The 26,466-nt window shown below is 38.3% G+C and overlaps 1 protein-coding gene and 2 long non-coding RNA genes across 7 annotated transcripts in view; 1 reads left to right on the forward strand and 2 right to left on the reverse strand.

Moving 5' to 3' along the window:
• Positions 1 to 13,233, reverse strand: CISD2 (CDGSH iron sulfur domain 2). The gene is made up of 3 exons (XM_006047323.3): positions 13,099 to 13,233; positions 2,519 to 2,733; positions 1 to 1,044 (listed from the first exon to the last, which is right to left on the reverse strand). The coding sequence occupies exons 1-3, from the start codon at positions 13,199 to 13,201 to the stop codon at positions 955 to 957; spliced, it is 408 nt and encodes a 135-aa protein (XP_006047385.1). The 5' UTR covers positions 13,202 to 13,233; the 3' UTR covers positions 1 to 954.
• Positions 9,833 to 11,030, reverse strand: LOC112586245. Its single transcript, XR_006552473.1, has 2 exons — positions 10,834 to 11,030; positions 9,833 to 10,035 (listed from the first exon to the last, which is right to left on the reverse strand). It is a non-coding gene; the product is annotated as an uncharacterized LOC112586245 (long non-coding RNA).
• The window catches only part of LOC102401766, a 19,795-nt gene continuing 6,504 nt past the window's right edge, over positions 13,176 to 26,466 (forward strand). For 2 of the 5 annotated variants that reach the window (XR_006552469.1, XR_006552470.1), the window contains exons 1-2: positions 13,176 to 13,342; positions 23,865 to 24,030. This is a non-coding gene — a long non-coding RNA (uncharacterized LOC102401766). The other 3 variants (XR_006552471.1, XR_006552472.1, XR_326539.3) reach the window with 3 other exon arrangements.

Below are 26,466 nucleotides of genomic sequence, written 5' to 3' on the forward strand. Positions count from 1 at the left end.
TTTTAAAGATTCTCCAATAAGTTTATTTTGCACACATTTTGTATTTTGTTTTACTGGTTTACACTGTAATGAAGAGGAAAATGTTTATACAGATACAATTTTGAACACTGAACTATTATCATATTAATATAAATTCAGATTTTTAAAAACTATTTCATATTGGGGTTCAGCCGATTAACAATGTTGTGATAATTTCAGGTGAACAGCAAAGGGATCCAGCCGTACCAGATTTACTTTATTTTTAACTGACCTTCAAATTGCAGCAGCTCATGAGTTTACTGACATACACACACACAAGACATGTAAACAGACACAAACAAACCTTTTATAAACAAGTCTTTTATAATGTAAATAATTGTTCCTTGTTGAAACTTTTTATACCCAGTTCCTGTTTTTTCTGAAATTCGGGAATTCACATTTATAGAGAACAATATTTAAAAAGCAAAGAGTTTTTCTCTTTGAAAACTCAAGCAATTCTGACAGCAATATTTTTCTTACTGACCTAAAAAGAATGAAATATGGAAGGGGAAAAAAATCACTGCAAATGATCAAAACAGAAGGGTACTAACTATATACATATTTAATAGTGGAGGCAGACATTTATAAAGTATAGATTCCGTTGAAAATACTGATGTTCAAACAGCTTTGCACTCATTGCCAAAACTTTCTCAATTAAAATTAAAAATGTTGATTTTTTTTGTAGGAAGATACATTAATTCTTTGAAGTCAGAATGAAAGAACTGTCATTTAATTTCTATATAAAGACTGCTTGAATATACAAAGTATCAAATATAAACAGTAGTGTAAAAAGAAAATAAATTGGCAGAAATAATTATTCAACCAGTAGCAATAATTAAGACCACCATTTGAAAGATCTTCAATAAACAAAGAATGCAAAAATATTGTTCTAACTTTTTACAGCACAGAATTGAATTCCACCCTAATTCATTACTATTACACTTCTTTCTTCTTCAGTATTAGTGGGCCCACATTATCTCCTGTCAATTCGTTGTGTTTATTATGTGAACCATCACAGGCAGGAAACTAGAAAGGAAAAAATTGCAGATGTTATTTTTCACATGAGTCAGTAAGTAGAAATATTTTCGACATGCTCTTATAAATAAAGTCCATTACTTTGGGAGAAAAAAAACACATTAGATAGCTTTTCTGAGCAACAGATATATTCTATAGCTAACCACCTTCCAATACTATGGCAAACCTAACATTTAAATATTTCATTATTTGGCAGATTTTAAAAGCTTTGGATGATTCCATACAAGTCAATATGATAGTCTTAAAGGGGGATCAAAATAAGCTCCTATTTTTTATACAGCTCTAACTCTGAGCTCACCTTTTCAATTATTTTAAATTTTTAAAGGATGTAATTTAAATTCAAATTAAATTCTTTCATGTTTTCTCACTATAAAACTTATGCACACTATAATACTTTAAAAAACATTATAAAATATATTTTTAAAAACTTACTCGTAAGTAATAATTAACAATTTGGTATCTTTTTTCCTCTATTTACTATGTGCACTCTTGTATTACACCATACTTTAATCATTCCTCTATTATCAGATATCTAGATTGTTTCTAAGATTTTGTTATTATAAATGATGCTATGATGAACATTATTGTTCTTAAAGTCTCAAATAGCCTATGACCAAAGTAGCAGAAGAAAACAGATCTCATATACTATTTACAATGTATCATTCCAAACTCCTCCTCCTTGTCTATTTATTTGTTCTTAATTGAAATATAATTGATTTACAAATTGTCGAAAATACTGCTGTATAGCAAAGTGATTCAGTTATACACATATATACACTCTTTTTTAAAAAATATTATTTTCCATTACAGTTTATCATACGATACTGAATAGTTTTCTATGCTGTACAGTAGGACCTTGTTGTTTATCCATTCTATTTATAAAATCTTTATCTGCTAACCCCCACCTCGCACTCCACCCTTCCCCACCCCCCACCCCCTTGGCAATCACCAGTTTGTTCTCTGCCTTGATTCTCTTTCTGTTTCATAAGTAGGTTCATCTGTGTCTTATTTTAGATTCCATATATGATATTATATGGTATTTTTCTGTCTGACTTAATTCACATCATATGATAATCTAGTTGCATCTACCAAATTCCTTTTTAATTTCCATATTCAAAATCATCCATAATTACAGCTGCCATTCACTAGCTCATACTACATAGAAGGCACTGTACTATACATATATCATCTCACTAAATCCTCAAAAATTTCTGTGATATTATCAGATTAAAAAAAACGGACAGAGATTAAGTAACTTGCTCAATTAAGTTTCCGTGCTGCTCTAACTTTCCTAATGTAGGAAGTATATTGATCAGAAGAGGCAAACTTTAATTTATAACAGATTTTCAGTGCTGAATACTATGGAAAATTCTCTCATCTCACAGAACCTCAAAACTGGGGATTTAAGAAGCAAAACCATGTTAACTGCACAAAATTTTAGTGTATGTGTAAATGGACATCTTACCGTCTTAGAACGCCAACACCTACAATAAGCTGCTTTAGTAAGGCACAAATCTTCGATGTTTATTTCATTCACCACTTTGGGATTTTCCTTTTGTATTTTAAGATTAATCAAGCTATCCTTCTGTTGCTTTTTCTTCGGGAGGAATGGACGAACCGCAAGGTAGCCAAGTAGTGCGAGTACACCAAGGAAAGGCAACAACCGAAGCCATTCTGAAACTAAAATTGTTAACAGTCTGAAAAAGGACTCAAATAGGGATGGACTGGGAGTTTGGGGCTGACATGTACAGACTTCTATGTTTAAAATAGATGACCAACAAAGAGCTACTGTAGTCTAGTTAAAAATGAAACATAAATATTTTAAAATTAAATAATACATGTAAATTACCTAGGTCAATACCTGATGCATACAAGTACCAAATAACTGCTTATTCCAATTGCTAATGATAAATTAATAAACTTTCATTGATTCCCCCTCAAAAAAGGACCTATTGTAAATAAATTTTTTTTCCAGTTTTTTTTAATTTTTTTTTATTTTTTATTTATTTTTTTGTGAATTTTTTTAAAATTTTTATTTAACTTTACAATATGGTATTGGTTTTGCCATATATCAAAATGAATCTGTCACAGGTATACGTGTGTTCCCCATCCTGAACCCTCCTCCCTCCTCCTACCATCCCTCTGGGTCGTCCCAGTGCACCAGCCCCAAGCATCCAGTATCATGCATCGAACCTGGACTGGCGACTCATTTCATATATGATATTATACATATTTCAATGCCATTCTTCCAAATCATCCCACCCTCTCCCTCTCCCACAGAGTCCAAAAGACTGTTCTATACATCAGTGTCTCTTTTGCTGTCTCATATACAGGGTTATTGTTACCATCTTTCTAAATTCCATATATATGCGTTAGTATACTGTATTGGTGTTTTTCTTTCTGGCTTACTTCACTCTGTATAATAGGCTCCAGTTTCATCCACCTCATTAGAACTAAAAAAATTTTTTTAAAGAACTTAAATAGCATGTCTCACCCTTCAGCTAATTCTTTACTTCTCACTCTAATTTCTTACCTTATCTGTAAAACTGTGAATAAATATCAAGGAACCAGTACCTAGGACCACTTTATTTTATTTGTGGACTGCCTTGAGACTTTTGAAACTGGAAAACAAGGTTTTCAGAAATAAATCCTCTATCCAATACCCTATCTCATTATCCTAAGTATATTTGTGTTTAGTTTTATTTCAGGAATTACAATCACCATTAATTATAAATAAAACTCAATTTTATATGTTTAGAAAACATTTCCACCGTGTCTAAAATCGTACAACAGAATTTCCTGTATTTACCAGATTTATAATTTCAGACAGAATATGTCTTCAATGCTTTAATTTACATTTTTTGTAAGGCGTAGTGTGATTCCTATAGAAAAACCTAAATGTTGTGTTGTGTAAAAGCTATTTTAAAGAGCTAGGTGAAATTTTCACATACTAAATAATCTCATTATTAGATACATTGTACTTCATAAGTATTCATTAAAGCCTCTTGTACTCAGCACTGTTTTGGGGGATAGAAAATATAAGTGACATAAATGAAATGTTCTCTATGTCTGCAGAGAGAAACACACCAAGGAGGCAAAATATTTATATTTCAGCATGCATTTATCAAATGTTGGCTAGTACACTGCCTCTGCTGGGTTCCATAGGGAATCCCTTCTGACCTTAAGAGTTATCACTTGTCATCATTCACTGAGTGCTAACCTGACACCTTGCTAATAAGCACTGTAGCTTAATGGAGAAAAAGAAAAACTGAAGGTCATATGCTAAGGCATGCTAATAACTGTTAATAATAAATGAACAGATTATGCTAAGAGTGCAACTATAATACCTCAGTTAACATTGTGTTAACTGAATTTAGTAGGCACCATTATTATTCCCATTTTTCATGTGGGTAAACTGGAGCTTAAGCAGGTTTAGCCCAGGAGAGTAAGTACAAAGCCTATTCTCAGTCACTATGAATGAAATTCAACAGAGCCAAAATTTTATCTGTTCTTCTCTCAGTAAAACTACTCTCCAGAGATAACTGTTCTTACTATTCAACTATTAAAAGGCTGGCTTAATACTAACTCTTCCAAAACGAAGCTATTTTTGATATAACACCATGCCAAAGGTTTGTTATGAGCTCTAGATGAAACAACCTATTTACATATGTGCAGCACCTATAAGAGTGCCTGGCACAGAGAAAGTAAAAGTGAATGGTCGTTTTTATTAAGATTATGAAAAAACATTTTGCCAACTCAACCTGACAATACTACATGGCAGAAATCTTTGGGGATATAATCTTTCAGTCACCAGAATGAAATTCTCTAAGGGTAAGATCTTGCCAGTCAGGCTGATCTGTTCCAGTCTCTTATCAAAAGTGGAGACACTCCACAGAAACACTCTGAGTGAATTAACATTCTGAAAATGACAAAGAACTGTTTCCTGGGGTGAAGGGTCTATTTATAGATCTTTGCTATCCAAGACAGTAACCGCTAGCCACACTGTTTTGTTTGGACCCAGGATTTTGTTATAATCAGATATGGAAAGATGACAGACATGGAGACAACTGCCTTGAAAGAAAAGTTTACTTACAATTCACAAGAGAAGGGAGCACAACAGGCCACCCATGACCATATAGGTAAGTATGAGGCTTGGTCAGGAGCAAGGTGAGAGAAAAGGGCACAAGCCTTTATTGTGGTTTACAGAAAAGGCAAGGTAAAGCACAGTGAAGAGTTTAGTATTGGCCTGAATAATTTCAGTGGGCTTTGGGCTATAGAGGTAGTCCCTAACTGTCTCATATCTGGCCTTGGGTGATTTAGGGCAGGGTAAATACTGCTTGGTAAGTGAGAGTTAGATAAAGGTGTTTGGAGTGTAGGCTTTGGATTGGTTGGTTTGCATATGAAAAATATGCTCACAAGCAAGTAGTTTACTATCTTTTGGCATCAGCTAGTCCGGGGAGGGGGGCAAACCTCCCTGGCCAGCAAGGTCCCCAAGATGTCCAATTATCATAAAAAATAGAACATAAAAAACATGATTAATACATGTGGCTATTTAAATAAAATTAAGTAGAATTCATAATTTAGTTTCTGAGACACACTAGTCACATTTTAATAGTGCCAGAGCTATTATGTGTGGTTATGCTATGCTATGCTAAGTCGCTTCAGTCGTGTCTGACTCTGTGTGACCCCATAGACGGCAGCCCACCAGGCTCCCCCGTCCCTGGGATTCTCCAGGCAAGAACACTGGAGTGGGTTGCCATTTCCTTCTCCAATGCATGAAAGTGAAAAGTGAAAGTGAAGTCGCTCAGTCGTGTCCGACTCTTAGCGACCCCATGGACTGCAGCCTACCAGGCTCCTCCGTCCATGGGATTTTCCAGGCAAGAGTACTGGAGTGCGGTGCCACTGCCTTCTCCGTATGTGTGGCTAGTGGCTACTATGTTTGATAGCACGGAAAACATTTCCATCATCACAAAAAGGCTTTTGGATGGTGCTGTTGTAGACCAACAGTTTCCACAAAGTACCATGTCTATAACATGGGAAGGCTACTTTGACAGTGTCAACACCCACAAATATCCCATCCCTCTTGTACTTAGAGGCAGCCAAAGCTACTGATTACCTAGTGGCAGGTTTCCTGTGTCCTTTGCATGAGGGATTCCTTCTGTCTGCCGTGCCTTTCTACTTGTGGTCTACCTGATTCATTTATGTGGACCCTTTAAAACTAGGGTCAAATACTGCTTCCTCCAGAAAATGAAAGTGAAGTCGCTCAGTCCTGTCCGACTCTTCAGGACCCCATGGACTGTAGCCTATGAGGCTCCTCCATCCATGGGATTTTCCAGGCAATAGTACTGGAGTGGATTGCTATTTGCTTTTCCAGGGGATCTTCCCAACCCAGGGATGGAACCCAGGTCTCCTGCATTGTAGACAGACGCTTTACCGTCTGAGCCACCAGGGAAATCTTTTTCAATTTCACAAAGCAAATCAATCGCTCCTTCCTCTGCTTTCAAGCCCCTTTTCCTCAGTTTCTTTTATCATACAAAGTTTACAAAGTTGATTCCTCCATAATCCTATAGGAAAAGGAGCTCCACTTCCTGGCACAAAGTAGAACCTCATAAATGTTTTATGAGTGACTTAACGAATGAATGAATTTAAGTGACTTAATGAACGAATAAATGACATTTAGAATGTAAATGTCAGTCCCTTTCTCACTCACATTGTACTGTAATTATTTATTTACACTTATCTTCCAGATCAGGCAATAAATGTCTTAGACTGTTATTGGCCCCAACATCCAGTACAGTATTTTGAACCAGTACTTATTCAATAAATGTTTTTGAATGTAGTATAACATTAAGTATTATTATGTATACTACGAAATTTAAAAGTCTCAAGAGGTTGAGTAAATCAAAGTCAAAAAGTTAAGAGAATGAACATGTAAAGATGATAACCTTAACTTAGATTCTTAAGTTTAACATTCCCTATCTTAACCTACAAATCTCAGGGAATAAATAGAATGCTGTTTTAAAATTTACTTCAGAAAATGTTCTTCTTTCAACACTTAATTCCTTGGTAAAACATCGCAGGAATACAGTGATGAAAGGTACTATTATTTCCTACAACAAAATAATTTATACAACAGTCTTATGTGGGAAAATTTACTTTTAAAGATGACAAACTTCAATTTAAGTACAGGAAAAATTATACAGGAAAATAATACAGCCTATAAAGCTCAATTAAATCATTTAAATTATATGTTAGAGCTGATTTTTGGTAAATATGAAATACAGAATAAACAAGAAATTTTTTAAAAAAATTTAAGATTGCCTATTTCTTATGAACCTGTTTAATATATATTGAGCTACGGCAGATATATTAGGTCTGTAAAGGGAAATCTACTACCCACTAATTGTTAGGTTTAATGTGTATTTTGTACAATACATTCTAAAAATGTTTAAGGATTACCAGAAATAGCATTTAATTTATAAAATCTGAAAATTTTAAAAAGTACAAAAAATAAAATAACTTGTAATCCCACCAGTCAAGAACTGGTAACACTGTTCATTTCTATTTTGCTCTGTTTTTTCTTACTTTTCAAAAGGTTGCATATAATGATCCCATAAAAATAACACTGGTAACTTGATTGCTGATAATTTCATAAATATTTTCTAATGTATCAATATGGGTAAAACATAGAAATGACTTCACTTCTGAACTATAGAAAGACGAAAATAAAATATTTTTAATGGATGGCTTTACTATTACCACTTAAAGACTACTTAGGACCAAAGGGCCAATAAAATGAAATTAATAATCAAGTTTTCCACTCACTGCTATAAACAGAACAGGGCCCCAGTATCTAGAACATTGCCTGTCCCACAGGAAGTGCTCAACAAACACTTGATGACACGAGGAATTCTAAATTGCCGAGTGGTTACATGGAAGAAGTGTTTTATATGACATCAAAATTGTTCTCCATAAAAGCTTTTTAATTACACTGACTTTTAAATTTAGTTGGTCTACCTCAGAAGAGGGGAAAAAACTTTTACAACTTACAGCATGTAAATATTTTCCCAAATTCTCAAAAATAAGTTTTCTGAAATAAAATTCTTTAATCTTTTAAAAATAAACTTTATTATTTACATGTTAATAAATGCAACTCTTTAGCTTGAACTTAATCATTTATTACACTTTCCTATTAAGAAAATTCATCTTTTGTTCCATTTCTTAAAAAAAAAAAAAGAGGTAAATTTACATACAATAAAACAAACAGATCTCAGGCGTTTAGCTCTGAGCTGTGACAACCAAAGACACGGCTGTAGCCTCCACTGAGGGGCTTCCAAAGTGGCGCTAGTGGTAAAGAACCCGCCTGCCAATGCAGGAGACATAAGCATTTGATCCCAACTAGTTGCTTCAGTCATGTCCAACTCTTTGGGACCTTATGGACTGTAGCTTGCCAGGCTCCTCTGTCCATGGGATTCTCCAGGCAAGAATACTGGAGTGGGTCTAGGCTTCTGGGGTAGCTCAGCTGGAAACCCCAGTTCAATTTCTGGGTTGGGAAGTTCCCCTGGAGAAGGAGTGAGTAGGCTACCCACTCTACTCAAGTTTTCTTGGGCTTCCCTTGTGGCTCACACAGTCAAGAATTCACCCACCATGCGGGAGACCTGGGTTTGATCCCTGGGTCGGGAAGATCCCCTGGAGGAGGAAATGGCAACCCACTCCAGTATTCTTGCCTGGAGAATCCCCGTGGATAGAGGAGCCTGGCAGGCTACAGTCCATGGGGTCACAAAGGGTCAGACACAACTGAGCAACTAAGCACAGCACACAGCCCCCTTCCAGTCTATTTCCTCACCACGGATTCCTATAGACAAAGGCTTTTTATAAAATTTTTGAGATTCATGCAGTAGATCAGTAAATCATTCTTTTTTATTACTAATCAGTACTCCATTCCATGAATACACCATAATTTGTGTATCCACTCTCCTGATAGTGGGTACCTGGGCTGCTTCCAACTTGGGATTATTATGAATAAGGCTGCTATGAACATGCTTATATAAGTCTTTCTGTGGATATATGTTTTCAATTCTGTTCCACTTCTTTAATTCTTTGCTCAAAACTGGTCCTTTCTAGAGTTAATCCTCTTGAAAGTGTCAGCTCTGACATTTTTGTGTTACTCTGGGAAAAATATTACAGTCCAGGGATTCATAGCTTTAAGAGTAAAACCATTACATTTCAAAGAAACTAGCTTTTTAAGTGGGGAAGAACTACTATATTCAGTTTCACAACTAGCTTTTCAATCTAGAAGTAAACTTTTTTGACTTTTGAATGGGAAGCTTTTTGTTATTCTATTTTAAAAGGTTGTATGACAGGGAAAGCTTTTTTAAAGGTTAATATATTTGAATACAATATACTTTCAAAGGGGGAATTATACTAATTTACCTTAAAAGCCTCACTGTTAACAATGTAACCTAAACAAAGATAGGTTTTTGACAAAGTTGTCTTGACAGGTAAGGGCTGTCTATAAATACTGTACAGTAATGAAGGATCTCCAAGTGTTTACTAAGAATGCAGAGTCATCATGAGAGAGCCAATTGCTTTAAAACACCACTGGATCTAAACAGGGAAGGAAAAACAGGCAACAATAATGTGAACTGTAACTTTTTTTTTTGCTCTAATTATCATAGAGAAGAAATGAAAATATTTTTGATCTGGTAGACATTTTAAACAATTTATTTTGAAAAGTTATCTTCCAGGTTTTTATTTCAACCAAAAAAAAGGTCTAAGATGGATTCTAAAAGTAGTTTATTCAAGACATCCAAATGTTATTAGCTAATACAATCTAATCAAGAGACGCAGCTCAGAGAGGAAATTGGTCTTTGAAGTTTTTCTTCCATAGTGCTCCACAATAGATTCTGCAACTGTCATATTATCATTGTCCAGTGCAAAGCAGACTGTCTCATTTTTTGTAATTATTACAAACATCATTTCCTAAACAAATGGACATTACAATGAGAACTAAAATGTAGACACACTGTAATGCGACAGGTTAAATATGCACTATAAAAATATTTATCAGAGTTGTCATTATTTCTGAGAATCACTCTTCACATTAAGTATTTAAGAGCGTAAAAGAAGAAACTACTATATATTATTTATTCAAGAGGGAAAAGGTTTAGGTTGAGTTTCCTTAATGCCTTAATAGGAATTAAATATTTGTTGACAGAATTTCTTGAGAGGGAAAAAAAAAGTTTGGAAGTCTTCTAGTCATTAAGTCAAATATCATACCTTCCAGTCTCCTTCATCTACACTCTATTTATGGAAAACTTTAATATAAAACCAGCCACATTCAGAATCAACACACATAATTAAGGTTAAACTGGGTTCACCCTGGTGGCTCAGGGTAAAGAATCTACCTGCAGTGCAGGAGCTGCAGGAGACCTGGGTTTGATCCCTGGGTTGGAAAGATCCCCTGGAGAAGGAAATGGCAACCCACTCTTGCCTGGAGAATCCCACGGACAGAGAAGCCTGGCAGGCTACAGTCCATAGGGTGGCAAAGAGTTGACTTAGCATGCACAGGTTGGCATGGGAGTAAGGGGATTTTTTTTTCTTTCTTGACTGCTAAAAACTCATCAGTTAATTTACACAAATTATTAAGAAAGTAAGTTGGCAACTGGGAACAAATGTCACAAAATGATTGTATCTTTTTGACGTATTATTACCATTTAATGAATACATTTAAAGGTGTAATTTAAAGAGGGAAAAAATAATTGGTATAGGGCTACTTACCCACTGAACATTAAGAATAAAATATATATATTAAAAACATTCAAAACTTCCAGCTGCAGGGAAATGGTTAGGCCTGCTGCTAAGTCGCTTCAGTCGTGTCCGACTCTGTGCGACCCCAGAGACGGCGACCCACCAGGCTCCCCTGTCCCTGGGATTCTCCGGGCAAGAACACTGGAGTGGGTTGCCATTTCCTTCTCCAATGCATGAAAGTGAGAAGTGAAAGTGAAGTCGCTCAGTCGTGTCTGACTCCCAGCGACCCCGTGGACTGCAGCCTACCAGGCTCCTCTGTCCATGGGATTTTCCAGGCAAGAGTACTGGAGTGGGGTGCCACTGCCTTCTCCGATGGTTAGGCCTACTGTGACGTAAAAAAATAAGGGGAGGAAAAAGTCAAAACTTTATATAATTGCTGTAATCCATCAGAATAAAATAGTAAAATCAAAAGAGGACTAAGATGTTTACAAACTCTTGATCTGAAAGCGTTTTCATCTTATGTTACTTTAATGTTTCTCCTTATGTATAGATTTTTTTTAGTGTTTATTACTCAGTTACCTGGTGGTTCAGACGGTAAAGCGTCTGCCCTCAATGCGGGAGACCTGGGTTCAATCCCTGGGTCGGGAAGATTTGGAGAAGGAAATGGCACCCCACTCCAGTACTCTTGCCTGGAAAATCCCATGAACGGAGGAGCCTGGTAGGCTGCAGTCCATGGGGTCGCAAAGAGTCGGACACGACTGAGCGACTTTACTTTCACTTTCACTCAGTTACCACTCTTTCTATTCAATTACATGCTTTCTGTCAAACCTTTTAACACCTAAAAATGTTCAATTTTCACAATCCATTGTCAACAAACCAAATGTCTGTGATTATTATTTAAAGAATCTCTAGATTTAGACCTAGTTTACCACATCTTACCTATCCACCACCAGACACCGCCTTTTGTTTTTTTTAAATCTCTGAGAGGGGATAGCTCTCACAGCACCCTATTAAGCTAAAGTATTCTCTAATTAAAAAAAAAAAAAGAATTCCTTTAACATGCAACTAAAACCCATGTTCAAATAACAATCACTAACTTGGCCCTAGTTGTCTTCTGGTCTACACAAAATACATCTTATTTTTCTTCTACCTGTCAGCCTTCCAAATACTGCATTTTAAGTCGGCTACCATTGATGTCTAAACTGCTCCAGAAGCAGCCCTATTCACCTCAAAATTATCTTAATTCATGCTTACATTCCCTGGTAATCAGTCAGAACGTATGAGTTCAATGTTTGCTTTATCAATAACCGGCTTCCCCACCCTCCTCCCCCACCATCATCCTAATCAGTCCCTGAGTCTGGTTTACCCATATCTCACTTGCATTGCAAAGCTCAGAACCCAACAATATCTTTCAAGTTTTGGCAGCATTCGGGAAATGTTCATCTTTTAGATATGAAATCCTGCGCTGTGGGTTCTATTCTGTAAAGGAGGGAACTTAAGTGCAAATGTTACATGTCATCAGTAAATTTCACTTTCTAATTTTTGGTCTGTCATGCCAGCAGAAGTCTCTTTCCTCCAACTCAAGTAAACTAAATTGCTTCCAGGCCCATAGTTCCGGTGATGACCTCAAACGACCCCATGACAGGTTGACACTCCCCCATGGAACTGGAATTGTCTAATTTTGTTAGTAAATAAAACCACCAAATACATGTGTATGTGTGTTTCTCTCTCACACAGACACACCCACACTATGTGGGTCAAACTCAGCCAAGAGCTGGGACGGCCTGATACACAGAGCCTTTGAGCCTTGGATAATGACTTTTCCTACTTCAAAATAAACCAGCAACGTTGCAGGGAGCGACGGAGATGAAAAAAATGGGCCTGTTCCCAACTCAGCACCTTCTCTGCAAAAACCTGGTCTCTCAACACGGAAGGACACTGCAGACAGACACGAAGATAAGCTCAGGGGGCCGCCAAGTCCCAGGATGTGGCCTCACACACACTCTGAGGATGCAGTGCCGGCGCGTGCCCACCTACTCCGCGACTGCAGTGAGAGTGGCAGTGGGGGTGCTGTGCTCAGTCCTGTCCGACTCCTTGCGAAACCACGGATTGTAGCTCACCAGTCTCCTCTGTCCACGGGATTATCCAGGCGAGAATACTGGAGTGGGATCCCAGGTCACGCGCCACCCGCCAGGCTCCGCCCCGCCCCTCGGCCGAAGGACTTTCAGATGCCCGCCCCCACCCTCCGCGTGGGGAAGCCTGCAAGGATGGGGACCGGCTGAAGGCCAGGATTACCTGTGAGTCGGGCGAACCCTGTAATACTCTCGGGCACTGGAAGCCGCTTCAGATACGCGGGGAGCTGCACCTTTACGATGCGGGCCACGCTCTCCAGCACCATCCTGGCCAGCGGCGTCCGCTCCTCACCCGACTCCCGCGGCTCTCCGGCGGAGGTCCTGCGCCTGCGCCCAGAGCGGACGCGGCCTACCGGCGCTCTCTGCCGGGACCAGGCCGGGGCGGGGCTGGGCGCCTGCACGGAGAGGTGAGCTGCCGGGCGCCGATTGGCAGCGGGCGGGTGACGTGCGCGCCCCGCGGAGGCCGAAGGGGCGCGGGCGGCGATGGGGCAGCGAGGCCCGCCTCTGAGTCTTGAGGGGAAGAGGGCCTTCACGGTGGGCCTTTCACGTCCGGAGGCCCAAGAAAGGATACTGTGTCCAAGGAGGTAAAGCACGTGAGAGCACTGTGTAACCGGAAGGTGCCTTTCAAAAGTGAGTTTCTCCTGGCGTCGCTTTTTACCTCGGGCCCTCTTGTCCCAGCCACGATCCCAGAATTGCAAATTCTCCTTAGAGCAGCCTTTCCCCCGAACCCCCGCAGTGCCTAATTTCGCTGTCTCCCCACTACAAATCTGGCTTTTTTTTTTTTTTTTTTTTAAAGAAATTAGATACCTAAACTAGGCACTGCTCACAGCCTTGCTCTTTGGCTCTTTAGTGCCATCCTGCTCCGAGGCCTTGACTCAGACCGGACCCGTTAGAGTCCTTACTTAGATATCTGTTTTCAGTAGATAATTCTTCTTCTGTAGATCAATTTTTTTTTTCGGTTAACTAAAACTGGGAACGTGGTAAAAGAATATGAAGATTTAGGGTTTCCTTTATTTCATGTTGTAGGGCTTCTGCTACAAACTAAAGTATCCTTGGAGAGCTTTACTTTTTATTTAGGTTTATTAACACCGAAAAAATAGAGAAAGGAGATAGCTTCAGTCCCTTGAAGCACCTTCCTTGACATGACTGTTTCATGTTTTTAAAGTAAAGTATTCGAAGTAATGCACTTGCTGATTACATGTTGTGTATTTGCATCTTAATAACCCAGCCTCATTTCCTTTCTGAACCCTGCTTGACCAATAACATAGAACAATGAACTGCACAAGGGCCAGTATTTCACCTTGTATGACTTAAAATGTAACAACTAATTGTTAATATGTAAGTTTAAAAATTTTTTTCTCTTGGTATTTCATCTTAAAGTGAAAAGGAATTTTTTTTAAGCAACTTTTCATTCTCTGGACTGTTTAGATTTAATATTTGTTATCGTCCTTCACTAAAAAAATAATCATCAGTAAGATAATTAATTGAAATCTAGATAAATCGATTTTCTGTCATTTTACCCTGGTCAAAATTGTCAAAGTAAAATTATAATGGAAATTTCTACCAAGATGTTTAGAACAGATTCATGTTCATGAGCTAGGGTAGTATAGAAGATGATAGACAAAGTGATGATTGAAAGGTTGGTGTTTACATTCAGATTACTTTCAGTTTACTCCTGGGAGCTTACTTTTGATTTAGTGAAAGAAGGACCCTGGAGCTTGTTTATCCTGAAAATGATGATCTCAATGGCCTTGTCCTTAAGACTGTTCTGTTGGGAGGTGGTTGAGGCAGGGTGGTTTGAGGGAGTGGGGCCATTAGGGGAAGAAAGCTTAGAGAGGCCACTAAATATTCGTTTCTTATTTAGAGGCTTTGTTGTCCTGACAGGAGCAAAGCAAGCTGTGTTGAGTGAGATCCCTAAGGCCTCTAAGAAGTTTTTCTTTAAAGGATTAAGAGATACATACCTCAGTTAAAAGGTATATAATAAAATGCTCAAGTGCCAAATGACCAATTCAATGTAACCAACAGCCAGATCCACATATACAGAATACACCAAACACACCATAGAGTCTCTCTATGTCCCTACTAATCACATCCCCTTACCACCACCACCACTGTTCTTCCTCTGCATGTTCTTACATCATATAAAAGAAATTATCCTCTGTGTAGTTAAATTATCCTCTATGTAGTTCTTTTGTGACTGACTTCTTTGAGCAGTGGATAGCTGTTTTACTATTTCCAAGTATAAGAAATGCAGTGAATAGAAGTCTATATGGATGAAGCATTTTTCTTTTTTTGTCTTAAAATTTCAAGATGTGTAGACATATATTCGGAGAAGGAGATGGCATCCCACTCCAGTACTCTTGCCTGAAAAATCCCATGAACGGAGGAGCCTGGTAGGCTGCAGTCCATGGGGTCTCGAAAAGTTGGACACGACTGAGTGACTTCACTTTCACTTTTCACCTTCATGCATTGGAGAAGGAAATGGCAGCCCACTCCAGTGTTCTTGCCTGGAGAATCCCAGGGACGGAGGAGCCTGGTGGGCTGCCGTCTATGGGGTCGCACAGAGGTGGACACAACTGAAGCAACTTAGCAGCAGCAGCAGCAGACATATATTAGCTATTTCTGATGCATTAAATAATTATATATATGTATATATATAATGTATAAAAGGAGATAGTTCCTAACCTCACCAATTAAAAAAAACCCTTATTGTGCATTTTAGGGAACATTTTCTTACATTCCCTTTGCTTTAAATTTTAAGTCCTGTTTGGCTTTATTTTTTAATTTGCATTTCATTTCCACCACCCCACCTTCTTGGCAGAACATAAAGTAGAGGAGCTAAGGTAATTGTTACAAACAGAAGTGGCAGGTTTATCTGACCACCTTCTGATGTTGTTGTTAAGTTTCTAAGTCACCTCCAACTCTGTGACCCCATGGACTGCAACACACCAGGCTTTCCTGTCCTTCACTATCTCCTGGAGTTTGCTCAAACTCATCTCCATTGAGTTGGTGATGCCATCCAACCATCTCATCCTCTGTCACCCCATTCTCCTCCTGCTCTTAATCTTCCCCAGTATCATCTTCTGATGTAATACCCAACAAAATGTGGGGTTTTAAAAATTAATTAATTTGGCCATGTCACATGGTGTGAGGGATCCCCAACCAGAGATGAGACCCACACACCCTAAAGAAACTTGGAGTCTTAACCACTGGACCACCAGGGACATCCCCAAATCTGGTTTTATTATAAGTGTTTATTTCTTATATTTAGATCTCATCTTTTTGCCTGGAAAATCCCATGGACGGAGGAGCCTGGTAGGCTGCAGTCCATGGGATTGCTAAGAGTCAGACACGACTGAGCGACTTCACTTTTGCTTTTCACTTTCATGCATTGGAGAAGGACATGGCAACCCACTCCAGTGTTCTTGCCTGGAGAATCCCAGGGACAGAGGAGCCTGGTAGGAGGCCGTCTATGGGATTGCACAGAGTTGGACACGACTGAAGCGACTTAGCAGCAGCAGCATCTTTAGAAGACTTAGTTATGATCAGAAAAAGCCAGAGAAAATAGTATGTCGATAAGGTTAAAGCAGTTATTAGTATTAAGAATTTGATTGAGCAGACTTCCCTGATGGTCCAGTGGCTCAGACTCTGTGCTTCCACTGCAGGGGGCATGGGTTCCATCTCTGGTTGGGGAACTGGGATCCCTCATGCTGTACAGCCCCAGGTTGGATAGGGGAAGAGTGAGGATTGGTAATCCTTTGCTTGCTTTATGTCCTAGCTAGGCCCAAATTTCTATTTGCCTTACATGCTGTCCTGGAAACTCATCTAGTTCTTTGAATTCATATATGATAAGTAAGTTGATACAGCCCAAACCTCTATTTCCAGCCCAGATTCTCTAGTACTAATCCCAAATGCCTCCTGGACATCTTTGGGCATCTTTGTCCATTTTTTCTATTGCTTTGCTCATCTTTTTCATTGATACATGTTTTCTGGATAATAATACATTGTAGGTTGTATTAGTTGCCTGTCATCCTCCAGTCCATGCCTTTTCTCTGGCGTTTGTTATGGTGTCTTTTTTTACACTGAAATTTAGTTTGAATTAATCAGATTTATTCATCTTTTCCTGTATATTTTTTGCTTTGGGTGTCTGATTTAAGAAATCCTCTCCTAAAGAAAAGAAGTCCATTTCCTATCTCCGAATCACAAAGATATTCATCTTTTTGCTAAAAATTGTAAACTTTTATTCTTCATATTTTATTCTTTTTTAACTCAAACTACTGTTTTTGTGCATAAGGTAGAGATCTAATTTATTTATTTCATATTTAAACAACTAATTTTTCTAGCAGCAACTGTTAAATAGTGTGACTTTTCTTTTATAGTTTGTAATGTCATTGATTTCAAATCAGGTTTCCACACATCCATGGACTGTTTTTTCTTTACCATTGGTCAATTTGTATGACCTCTAGTATATTACCACACTATTATAATTGCTGCAGCCTTATTATAAGTGTTAATACCCAGCAAGATATTAATGTGGTTAATATTCACGTATTTCCTTGGAAATACCAGATTCTTTCCTAATGTATATGAATTTCAGAATCATTTTATTACGTTTTATGAAAAACTTTAATTTTACTGAAAATTTCACTAGGGCCTCAGTTTCTCTTCTGTAATATGCTGATAGTAATGGTTGTTATGACTAAATTAATTTTTTTTTAGTGTGTGTGCTTAATAAATGGTTATTATCACCAGTATCATCATCAATGACTGAGTATTATTCTGGCTCTGAGATCTTAAATTCAGAAATCCTATCTTCTAACCACAACTTGCTATATTTGTTTATACATTGTCCACTCTGTTACTCCCTCTAACCTTATTCTTTGACTTCTTCAATATATTTAGTGTTGAAACCATTTCTATTTTTCTAGCTGTCAGTTCATTCCTGGCTTTATTTTTTTTTTTTTTCCCATTCCTCACAAAAGTTGCTCCAAATCTTCACCATTCTTTATTAATTACTTATTAAGCCTTCTAAGTTGATGCTACCAGTCTTATTTTGTGCTCAGATGACCTTGATTTTTAGTTACTGGAGATTTTTTCCTCACCATCATCTCTGAATGTAGCTATAATTCCTCCTGCACTTAGCATCTTCCCAGTCCTTCAGGTCTACCAGCTCCCTGTGTTCTAGAACTGATCCTCTAAGATCTTGTTCCATCAGTTATCTTGCCTCAAATGTTCATTTTCTTTCTCTCTGCTGCTGCTGCTGCTAAGTTGCTTCAGTCGTGTCCGACTCTGTGCGACCCCAGAGACGGCAGCCCACCAGGCTCCCCCGTTCCTGGGATTCTCCAGGCAAGAACACTGGAGTGGGTTGCCATTTCCTTCTCCAGTGCATGGAAGTGAGAAGTGAAAGTGAAGTCGCTCAGTCGTGTCCGACTCTTAGCGACCCCATGGACTGTAGCCTACCAGGCTCCTCCCTCCATGGTATTTGCCAGGCAGGAGTACTGGAGTGGGGTGCCATTGCCTTCTCTGTCTTTCTCTCTACTGGTCCTATAAATTGGTGATTTCCAGGTTTTCACATTTCACCAACCAATACATTTTTAAATTATGGAAATAAACATGGGTTTGCCAGCTTTTTATTTTGTCAAGAAAAGATATTTTAAAATAGTATAATAAACAGCAAAAATTGACTAGCATCTACTACTGGAAAGTAGTAATAGCATAATAGTTAAGATCACAAGATTCTGGAGCTAGACTGTTTGGACTAGAATTCTGGCTGTGCCAGGGTAGCTTATGTAACCTATAAAATGAAGATAATACTTACCTCTTAAGGTTGTATGCTATATACTAATTTAGTGAGTTAATATGTACGAGGCAATTGAAACAGTACCCGGCACATAGACGTGCACAATACTGTTAGCATTTATCTTCATCATAATTATTATTTTTACATCACCATCAACACATCTTTTTTCTTGCAGCTGCATCGTGTTTTGTTTTTTACGGTGGTTGCTCTAGGGCTGCACAGTGTGTGTGATAGTACAGTGTGCCAGTGCTAATCACATGTGGCTCTTGTGGCGGGGGTGGGTAATTAAGTTTGCTCTGAGTATAAAATGCTTAAGGGGACCCCATGCTGATTTCTGGAGCTTTTTTCCTGTGTATCTCCCGCCTTTCTCTTCTCTGTAAAGATAACAAGTAGAGAGACAAAGAGTAGATTGTTCAAGTTTATAGAGAGAAAAAACAGATTTCATATGATGCATACAGAGATGAATGTGTTAGACTTCTCAGTAACAATTCTGGAAGCAAAAGGGTAATGGAGCAATGCTCCAAAATTCTGAAGGAAAATTACTTATAATTTAGAGTTCTGTACAGGCCATGCTGTTACTCGGATACAAGGCTAAAAGAAATTATTTTCAATCCTAAAAGGTCTCAAATATGCAGTTCACACATCCTTTCTAAAGAAACTAATGAAGGATGTGTACCACTTACATGACAAACCAAGAAGAAGCAGGACATGTGATCAAGGGAATAAGCCCAAAGTAAAAGAAAAGTAAAAGGAATTGCAGATTAACAGACTGGAACAGTATGATGAAATTAATGGGATACTTAATATGCTTGAATAGAATGAGAGGAGACTTACCCTCCTGGGCTTAAATGGATGATTATTACATGAACAACTAAGCAAATCTTTTTTTAAAAATTATTTAAATCTGTCAGTTTATGTGTTTAAAAAATTTTAAGAGATAAACAAAACTTTTTTTAAAAGAGGATTTTGATTTTGGTGTTTGGCATTTTTATACTTCCCTTTTTTTTTGAGGAACCACGTTTTAACTGCCCTCCCTTACCCACAGCGTTAAGAGGAAGAGGAGATGCAGCAAACTGGAAATAAAAGCAAAACTAGAGAAACAAAACTGGTATTTTAAAATTAATAACAACTGGTAAAACTTTAAAAATCATTTTCCGAAATACTTGTGGTGCTTAAAACAAACAATATGCTCAAGCGCCTAATAGAAAATTCCTAGAGACATGGTAGAGTGAACTTGGAAAAAAGGCTTTCTATCCTATTATAGAATCTATGAGTGTGTATTGAGATGCCACTTTTTCAGTCATTGACTAGGAAGAGATTATAATTTAAATACTGGAGAAGGAAATGGCAAACCACTCCAGTATTCTTGCCTGGAGAATTCCAGGGACAGAGGAGCCTGGCTGGCTACAGTCCATGGGCTCGCAAAGAGTCAGACACAGCTACAACTAATACACACACACATAGAGATCAAAATAACAGTGGCTTAAATAAAATACATTACTTTGTTTAAAAACATACAAAATCTATGTATGCAGATATAATAAAGAGTTTTATTCTATATAGATCTTTGAAGTTTTTTTTAGAAGCCACCTTTTCGCCTTAGAAACTCCATGCTTACTGTAATCTTACTTATTTGGCAGCATCGTGTCTTAGCTGTGGCGCGCGCTCGGGCTTCCCTAGGTGTGGCACGAAGGCATTTCTCTAGTTGTGGCACGCTCCCTGCACTGGAAGCTTCAAGTCTTAACCACTGAACTGTCAAGGAAGTCCCAAGAAATCCACCTGAAATATAAAGGCACAGACAGGTTAAAGTAAAAGAATGGAGAAAGATCTACTATGCTAATACTAATCACAAGAAAACTGTAGTTGTTGTATTCAGACAAAACAGACTTCAAAACAAGGAAAATTATCAGCGATAGGAAAGGGCATTACATAAGGAGGTCAGTGCTTCCAAAAGATATACCGGCCTTTAATGTGTGTATGTCTGACAACAGAGCATTAAAGCAGCTAAGGCAAAACCTGATAGAACTGCAAGGGGAAATAGACAAATGCGCTCTTATACCTTGAGAATTCATCACCCCTCTTTTAATAAATAATAGACCTAGCAGGCAGAAAATCAGTGAGGATATATTCATTAGTTGAACTGTGTAGTACTGTCAGTCAATTGGATCTAATTGACAGCTATAGAGTATTTTACACAGCAGCAGCAGCAGAACACACGTTCTTCTTTAGAAAGATAGACATTTGTCAGTATAAAAGACAACGTGTATGCAAAAAGATATAAACATAGTTAAAATTAATAGACATAGACTAAATATAAAAAAAAATATGAGATTTAACATCTTTAATATTAAAAGAGCTCTTTAAAATTCACATCAAGGGAACAAGCAATTCTATAGGAAATGGGTAGGCAAAGAATATGAATTCAGCAAAGAATAAATCCAAATATGAAAAGTCACTCAAAATCAGAAGAAATCAGGATAATGCAAGTAAAAGTAATGAGACGCCAAATTCAGGCCTGTGTAACAGATTGGCAGACCATTCGTTAACTAGTCTTGATTAAGTGCCTGTTGTGTGACAGGCTCTTGGCTAAGCACAGACCTACTGTAGTGCTCACCAGATCATTGTGAAGCAGATCTTATCCCTGTTTTACAGTTGAAGAAAGAGGATCAGATAGGTAAATCGACTAGACAGAAATCACATAAAGGAATCTGGGGAAATACTAGAACTATTTTTCTTTTTGAGGAGTAGTTCATTCCAATGGTAATGTGTGTGTATGTGTGTGTATCTAGATAGATAGGTATTTATGTTTGGAGTTGAAGCTTCTCCCCACTTATCTATCATACACCCATTTCCTGTGCCAGTACTACAACCACTTTATTAGTTTTTCATGTATTTCTCATAGCTTTTTTTATACGAGTTTATTCTCCTTTTTATTAAAAAAAACCCAAAGGTTATAATAATGTGCTATATTTGATAACTCCATTATTTAAGTAGCTCATAATGAGAGTCCTCATCATTTTAACAGCTGCATAGTATTCCACTATGAATAAATTCCACTACAGGAATGCCAGAATTTATTTTACTAACCCTTTACGATGGATGTTTGCTTTGATTTCAGTCTTTTGCCTTTGAAAACAATGTGGTAATGGATAATACTGTGTATACTTTTGTCTCACATGTTCAAGATTTCACAGAAATAAGATTGTTCCATCAGAGGGTTTGTTATATGTGTGATTTTGCTAGACACTGCCAGATTTCCCTGTGTTATATAAACAAGTAACAGTGCACCCACAGTATTTTCATTACAGTATGTTACTTAACTTTTGGATGTGGGACTGATAAGTGAAAGTGTTTAACCTTGCTGTAGTTTTACTGGGCATTTCTCCTATTATGAAATTAAGTGAGAATCTTTTCAGACTGGGCAAATGTTAAATGACCAATAGCACCTGTTGCCTGTTGGATCCAAGTGAAAAGTTTTGTTATACAGTGCTGATATAAATGGGCTTCCCAGGTGGCGCTAGTGGTAAAGAACCCGCCTGCCAATGCAGGGGACATAAGGATGTGAGTTTGATTCCTGTATTGGGAAGATCCCCTGGAGGAGGGCATGACAACCAACTCCAGTATTCTTGCCTGGAGAATCCCCATGGACAGAGGAGCCTGGCGGGCCACAGTCCATAGGGTCACAAAGAGAAGGACATGACTGAAGTGACTTAGCATGCATGCACGCTGGTATAAATGTGAACTTTTTCAACCTGTATGCAAAACAGTCTGGCAACCTGTGTTAAAATGTTTTAAACTAGAAATATCTTTTGTCCTAGCTATTTCTTTCTTGGGAATCTGTCCAATAGGTATAAAATATGTAAGTGAAAGTCGCTCAGTTGTGTCCTACTCTTTGTGACTGCATGGATATATAGTCCATGGAATTCTCTAGGCCAGAATACTGGAGTGGGTAGCCATTCCCTTCTCTAGGGGATCTTCCTAAGCCAGGGATCGAACCCAAGTCTCCTGCATTGTGGGTGGATTCTTTGCCAGCTGAGCCACCAGAATACTGAAGTGGGTAGCCTATCCCTTCTGCAGCAGATCTTCCCGACCCAAGAATCAAATCAGGGTCTCCTGCATTGCAGGTGGATTCTTTACCAGCTGAGCTACAAGGGAAGCCCTTAAAATATGTAAGGATCTAACTATAAGAATATTCACTGTAGCATCATCCATAGTATCTAAAAACAAGTAGCAAAGTGAAAGCTCATTATTAGGAAAATGGTTGAGTGAATTACTGTTTTTGTATCCAACAAAAGGAATAAATTAAAGCAGTATTAGTTGAATTGTGATTTCCGCAAGATACTACTACTAAATGAGAAAAAGCAAGATGAAGAAAAGTGTGTATAATGTGATCCCAGTCTATAAGTCAGCAGCAGCAGCACACATAAATGTTTACATATTTGTGTGTGTGTATGTTTACACTCAAAATATTTATATTTGTAGATATACATATATACATGTGTATTTGTATATAAGTATATGGGGGAAATAATGGAAAATACATATTACTTGGCATATAGGTTTGGTTGCTTAAAGGCCAACATAATAATAACTTAAGATGAAAGTTTATTTTTTTTCTCTTGTAACATTTCAGAGATAATCAGTTCACGATTGATACAGCAGCATCAGGTGTTAGGGATCCACCCTCATTCTAGCTTGTTAATCTGCTATACTCAATATGTGGCTTCTATTTCATGGCCTAAGATGGTTGTTTCACCTTCTGCCAAGATATATCTGAGAATGGGAAATGGAAAAACAGTATACCTCTTCTTTTTAAGAGCATGTCACAGAAGTTGCAGCCATCATTTCCTCTTTTGGCCAAAATGTAGTCGCATGGCCAGACTTCCAAGGGAGGCTAGGAAATACAGTCCTTGCCTGTGTGGCAAAGTCCTAAGTCAAAACTTGGGAGTTGTAATACTAAAGGAAGAAAAGAAGAAGGGACATTGAGAGACAATATCAGTCTGTGCCACAGCAGACTAGATTATCTTCCTGCGCTATGAGTCAACCACAAACTTAATGGCTAAAGTCAATAATGATTTATTCTCGCCATTCTGTGTTTTGACTAGAAAGTTTTTCTGTTGTTTCTTCAGGGCTCATTCACGTGGCTCTCTTCACATGGTCTTTCATTCCAGACTTACTCATAGCATGGAGGCCCAGGGCAGTGTTCCAGAAAGTGACAAAGGAAGCTGTGGAGCCTCTCGAGGCCTCAGCCACAGAAGCTGCACTAAGTCACAGCTACTGCATGCAGTGGTTAAAGTAAGTCACAAGGAAGGCTAGCCTAGACTCAAGAAGTGGGGAAATAAAGTACCTTTTGATAGTTAAAGTGGCAAAGGCACATTGCAAAGAGGCACAAACAAAAGAGGCATGATACACTGGGAACAAATATTGTAACAATCAAACATATGACATTTTTATACTTACATGTATATGTAAATTTTTGTTTGTCCACATAGTCAAAGAAATATAAATAAGTATAATTAGTTAAGCAAATTCATGGTGTGCAGATACAACAAATATGACCACATCACTCTCTTATTATTGCTTTACAGATTAAAGCCCAAGCCCCTTGGCCTGTACCATTTCTCCTATATTACAGTATCTCCCAGGAGATGTAATGAAAACCAAGCAGAAAGATAAGTCATTTCTAGCTGAAGTGGTTGGGCTTCAAGTTAGTTGTGGAATCTGAACCAGGCCTTGAAAGAAGTGTTTGAATTGATGGCGAGGGGCAAGTAGGCATAACTGGTAGTTCCCAGTCTTATTAGCACTAGCCTTTTAAAAAACTGAAATACAGCATACTGCAGAAATAAATGCAGTATCTATCAGAGGTAAAAATATCCCTCTATCCACCACCCAAGAAATAGAATATTACAAGTTACATAGAAACCTTTTATGTGACATCCCAATAATTATACTGCCCAACCTCTTCCCCAGATGTAACCACTCACACTAACTTATAACCATAGATCTGTTTTGAATCATACATGAATGAAATTATATGTGTATTTCAACCATTATATTTGTAAGGTTTATCTAAGTTGCTTGTAGAAGTAGTTTGTTCATGTTCATTGTTATATTCCGCTTGTGGACAAGCTGCTCTGTCCATTCTGTTGTAGCTATTTGAGTTGTTTCTACTTTGGGGCTGTGTGTGCGTGCGTGTGTGCTAAGTTGCTTCAATTATGAACAACTGTGCGATCCTATGGACAGTGGGCAGATAAAGTAGATTTGTAGTACCAATTAAATGCTCAGTTCTTCCAGTTTTCTTACACTAAAGTTAGGATTGATGAGAAAGGAGTGGGGCCCTGAGACATCAAATGGGGACAGTTGGGCAGACAAGAATGAAGCTTTGGGGCAGCTCTGTCTCGTAAGTTGATTCCTACTGTCCTCAGAATTTACCCTCGCCACCTCCCAGTTCCTCCAGGCAAATCCCGACATAGCATCCCCATCAGAGGAGTACGCAGCTTGCTCTGGCAAGTGATAACCTACAGAAGAATTAAAGATCTTGCTGTTTTGACCAGTGAGAACCCGAGGAATTAAGTTTGAAGCATCTCATCCAAGTCACAGACTTGGTACTTCTTGATGGGGAGAGATTTGGCCCCTTCAAGGAAGAACCCTGCAATGCAGCCACAGCAGTATAATCATTGATCTTCTCTAGACCCAGTGGTCTCCAAACTTGACATAAGAACACCTTAGAATTCTAAAGCCAAGGATACACCCCAGGCCAGTTAACTCATCATTTCTGGGGGTGAGACAGGCCTTTCTTTGTATTTTTTAAGCTCCCCCAGTAATTCCAGTGAGCAAGTTAGGGAATCATTGTCCTAATCCTTCTCCAGTGGCTATTTATTGGTTAGAATAGGGGCCCCCAAGAAAGTCGAGTGACAGATGAAGTCCTGGCCTGATTCTGGCTAACAGCCCAGAGAGACCCATACTGGTTACTTCTCCAACCCCAGATGTGTGGTAAGAATAAATACATTTTAATAACTGAAGCAATCTTCATTTTCATTTCCTGACCAATGGAATGAGTGTTGTTATGGTAGGTAGGACTAGAGAGAAGTTCAGAACTGATCGATACCACTCCCTCTCAAGACAGTAAAAGAAAAGCAGTACAGAAGTTAGTGCCCCTGTGCTGGCATGACAACTGATAGCATATTCCCATTTAAATTCCCTGTGTGATCACCAGAAGGATCATGGAGATGACAGTGTAAAAACCAGATGGGTAGTGAAAGATGACAGTGGGTTATTGCAGAGCTTAATCAGGTGTGGGGTGGAGGTGGGGGGCAACTGCAGTTGTTCTAGCTGTGGTAGCTTCATTGGAAGAAATTAATATAGACTTTGACATGATACATAGGTATTGATCTGAAAATGTGCCCTGCCCCCACTCCCACCTCCTTTCTAATCAGTAAAGAAAATCAAAAGCATATTGCACTTAAATGACAGCGACAGCAGTAAACCCTAACTGTCTTCTCAGGGCTATGTCAACATTCCTGTTGTTTCTGTGGTGTAAAGGGACCTTGATCATATCACTGTGCCACAGAATATCATACTAGTCTATTATAGCAATGAAATTATGTTAAATGAACCTAATGAGAAAGGAGTAGCAAGCATTCTGCATGATTTAATAAGACATATGCCTGCCAGAAGATGCAGCAATAAACCCAGGACTGCACCAAGTTTCTAGGGTTGCAGTGGCCAGAG

Source organism: Bubalus bubalis, chromosome 7, assembly GCF_019923935.1.
Source record: "Bubalus bubalis isolate 160015118507 breed Murrah chromosome 7, NDDB_SH_1, whole genome shotgun sequence".
NCBI classification, from domain to species: domain Eukaryota; kingdom Metazoa; phylum Chordata; class Mammalia; order Artiodactyla; family Bovidae; genus Bubalus; species Bubalus bubalis.

Bases quoted from the DNA above. Each gene is read 5' to 3' on its own strand.
- CISD2 (XM_006047323.3), bottom strand. From the start codon at position 13,201: ATGGTGCTGGAGAGCGTGGCCCGCATCGTAAAGGTGCAGCTCCCCGCG. The intron at 2,734-13,098 runs GTAATCCTGGCC...TAACAATTTTAG, and splicing joins AGGGTTCGCCCGACTCACAG to TTTCAGAATGGCTTCGGTTG. The intron at 1,045-2,518 runs GTAAGATGTCCA...TTTCCTTTCTAG, and splicing joins GGTGTTGGCGTTCTAAGACG to TTTCCTGCCTGTGATGGTTC.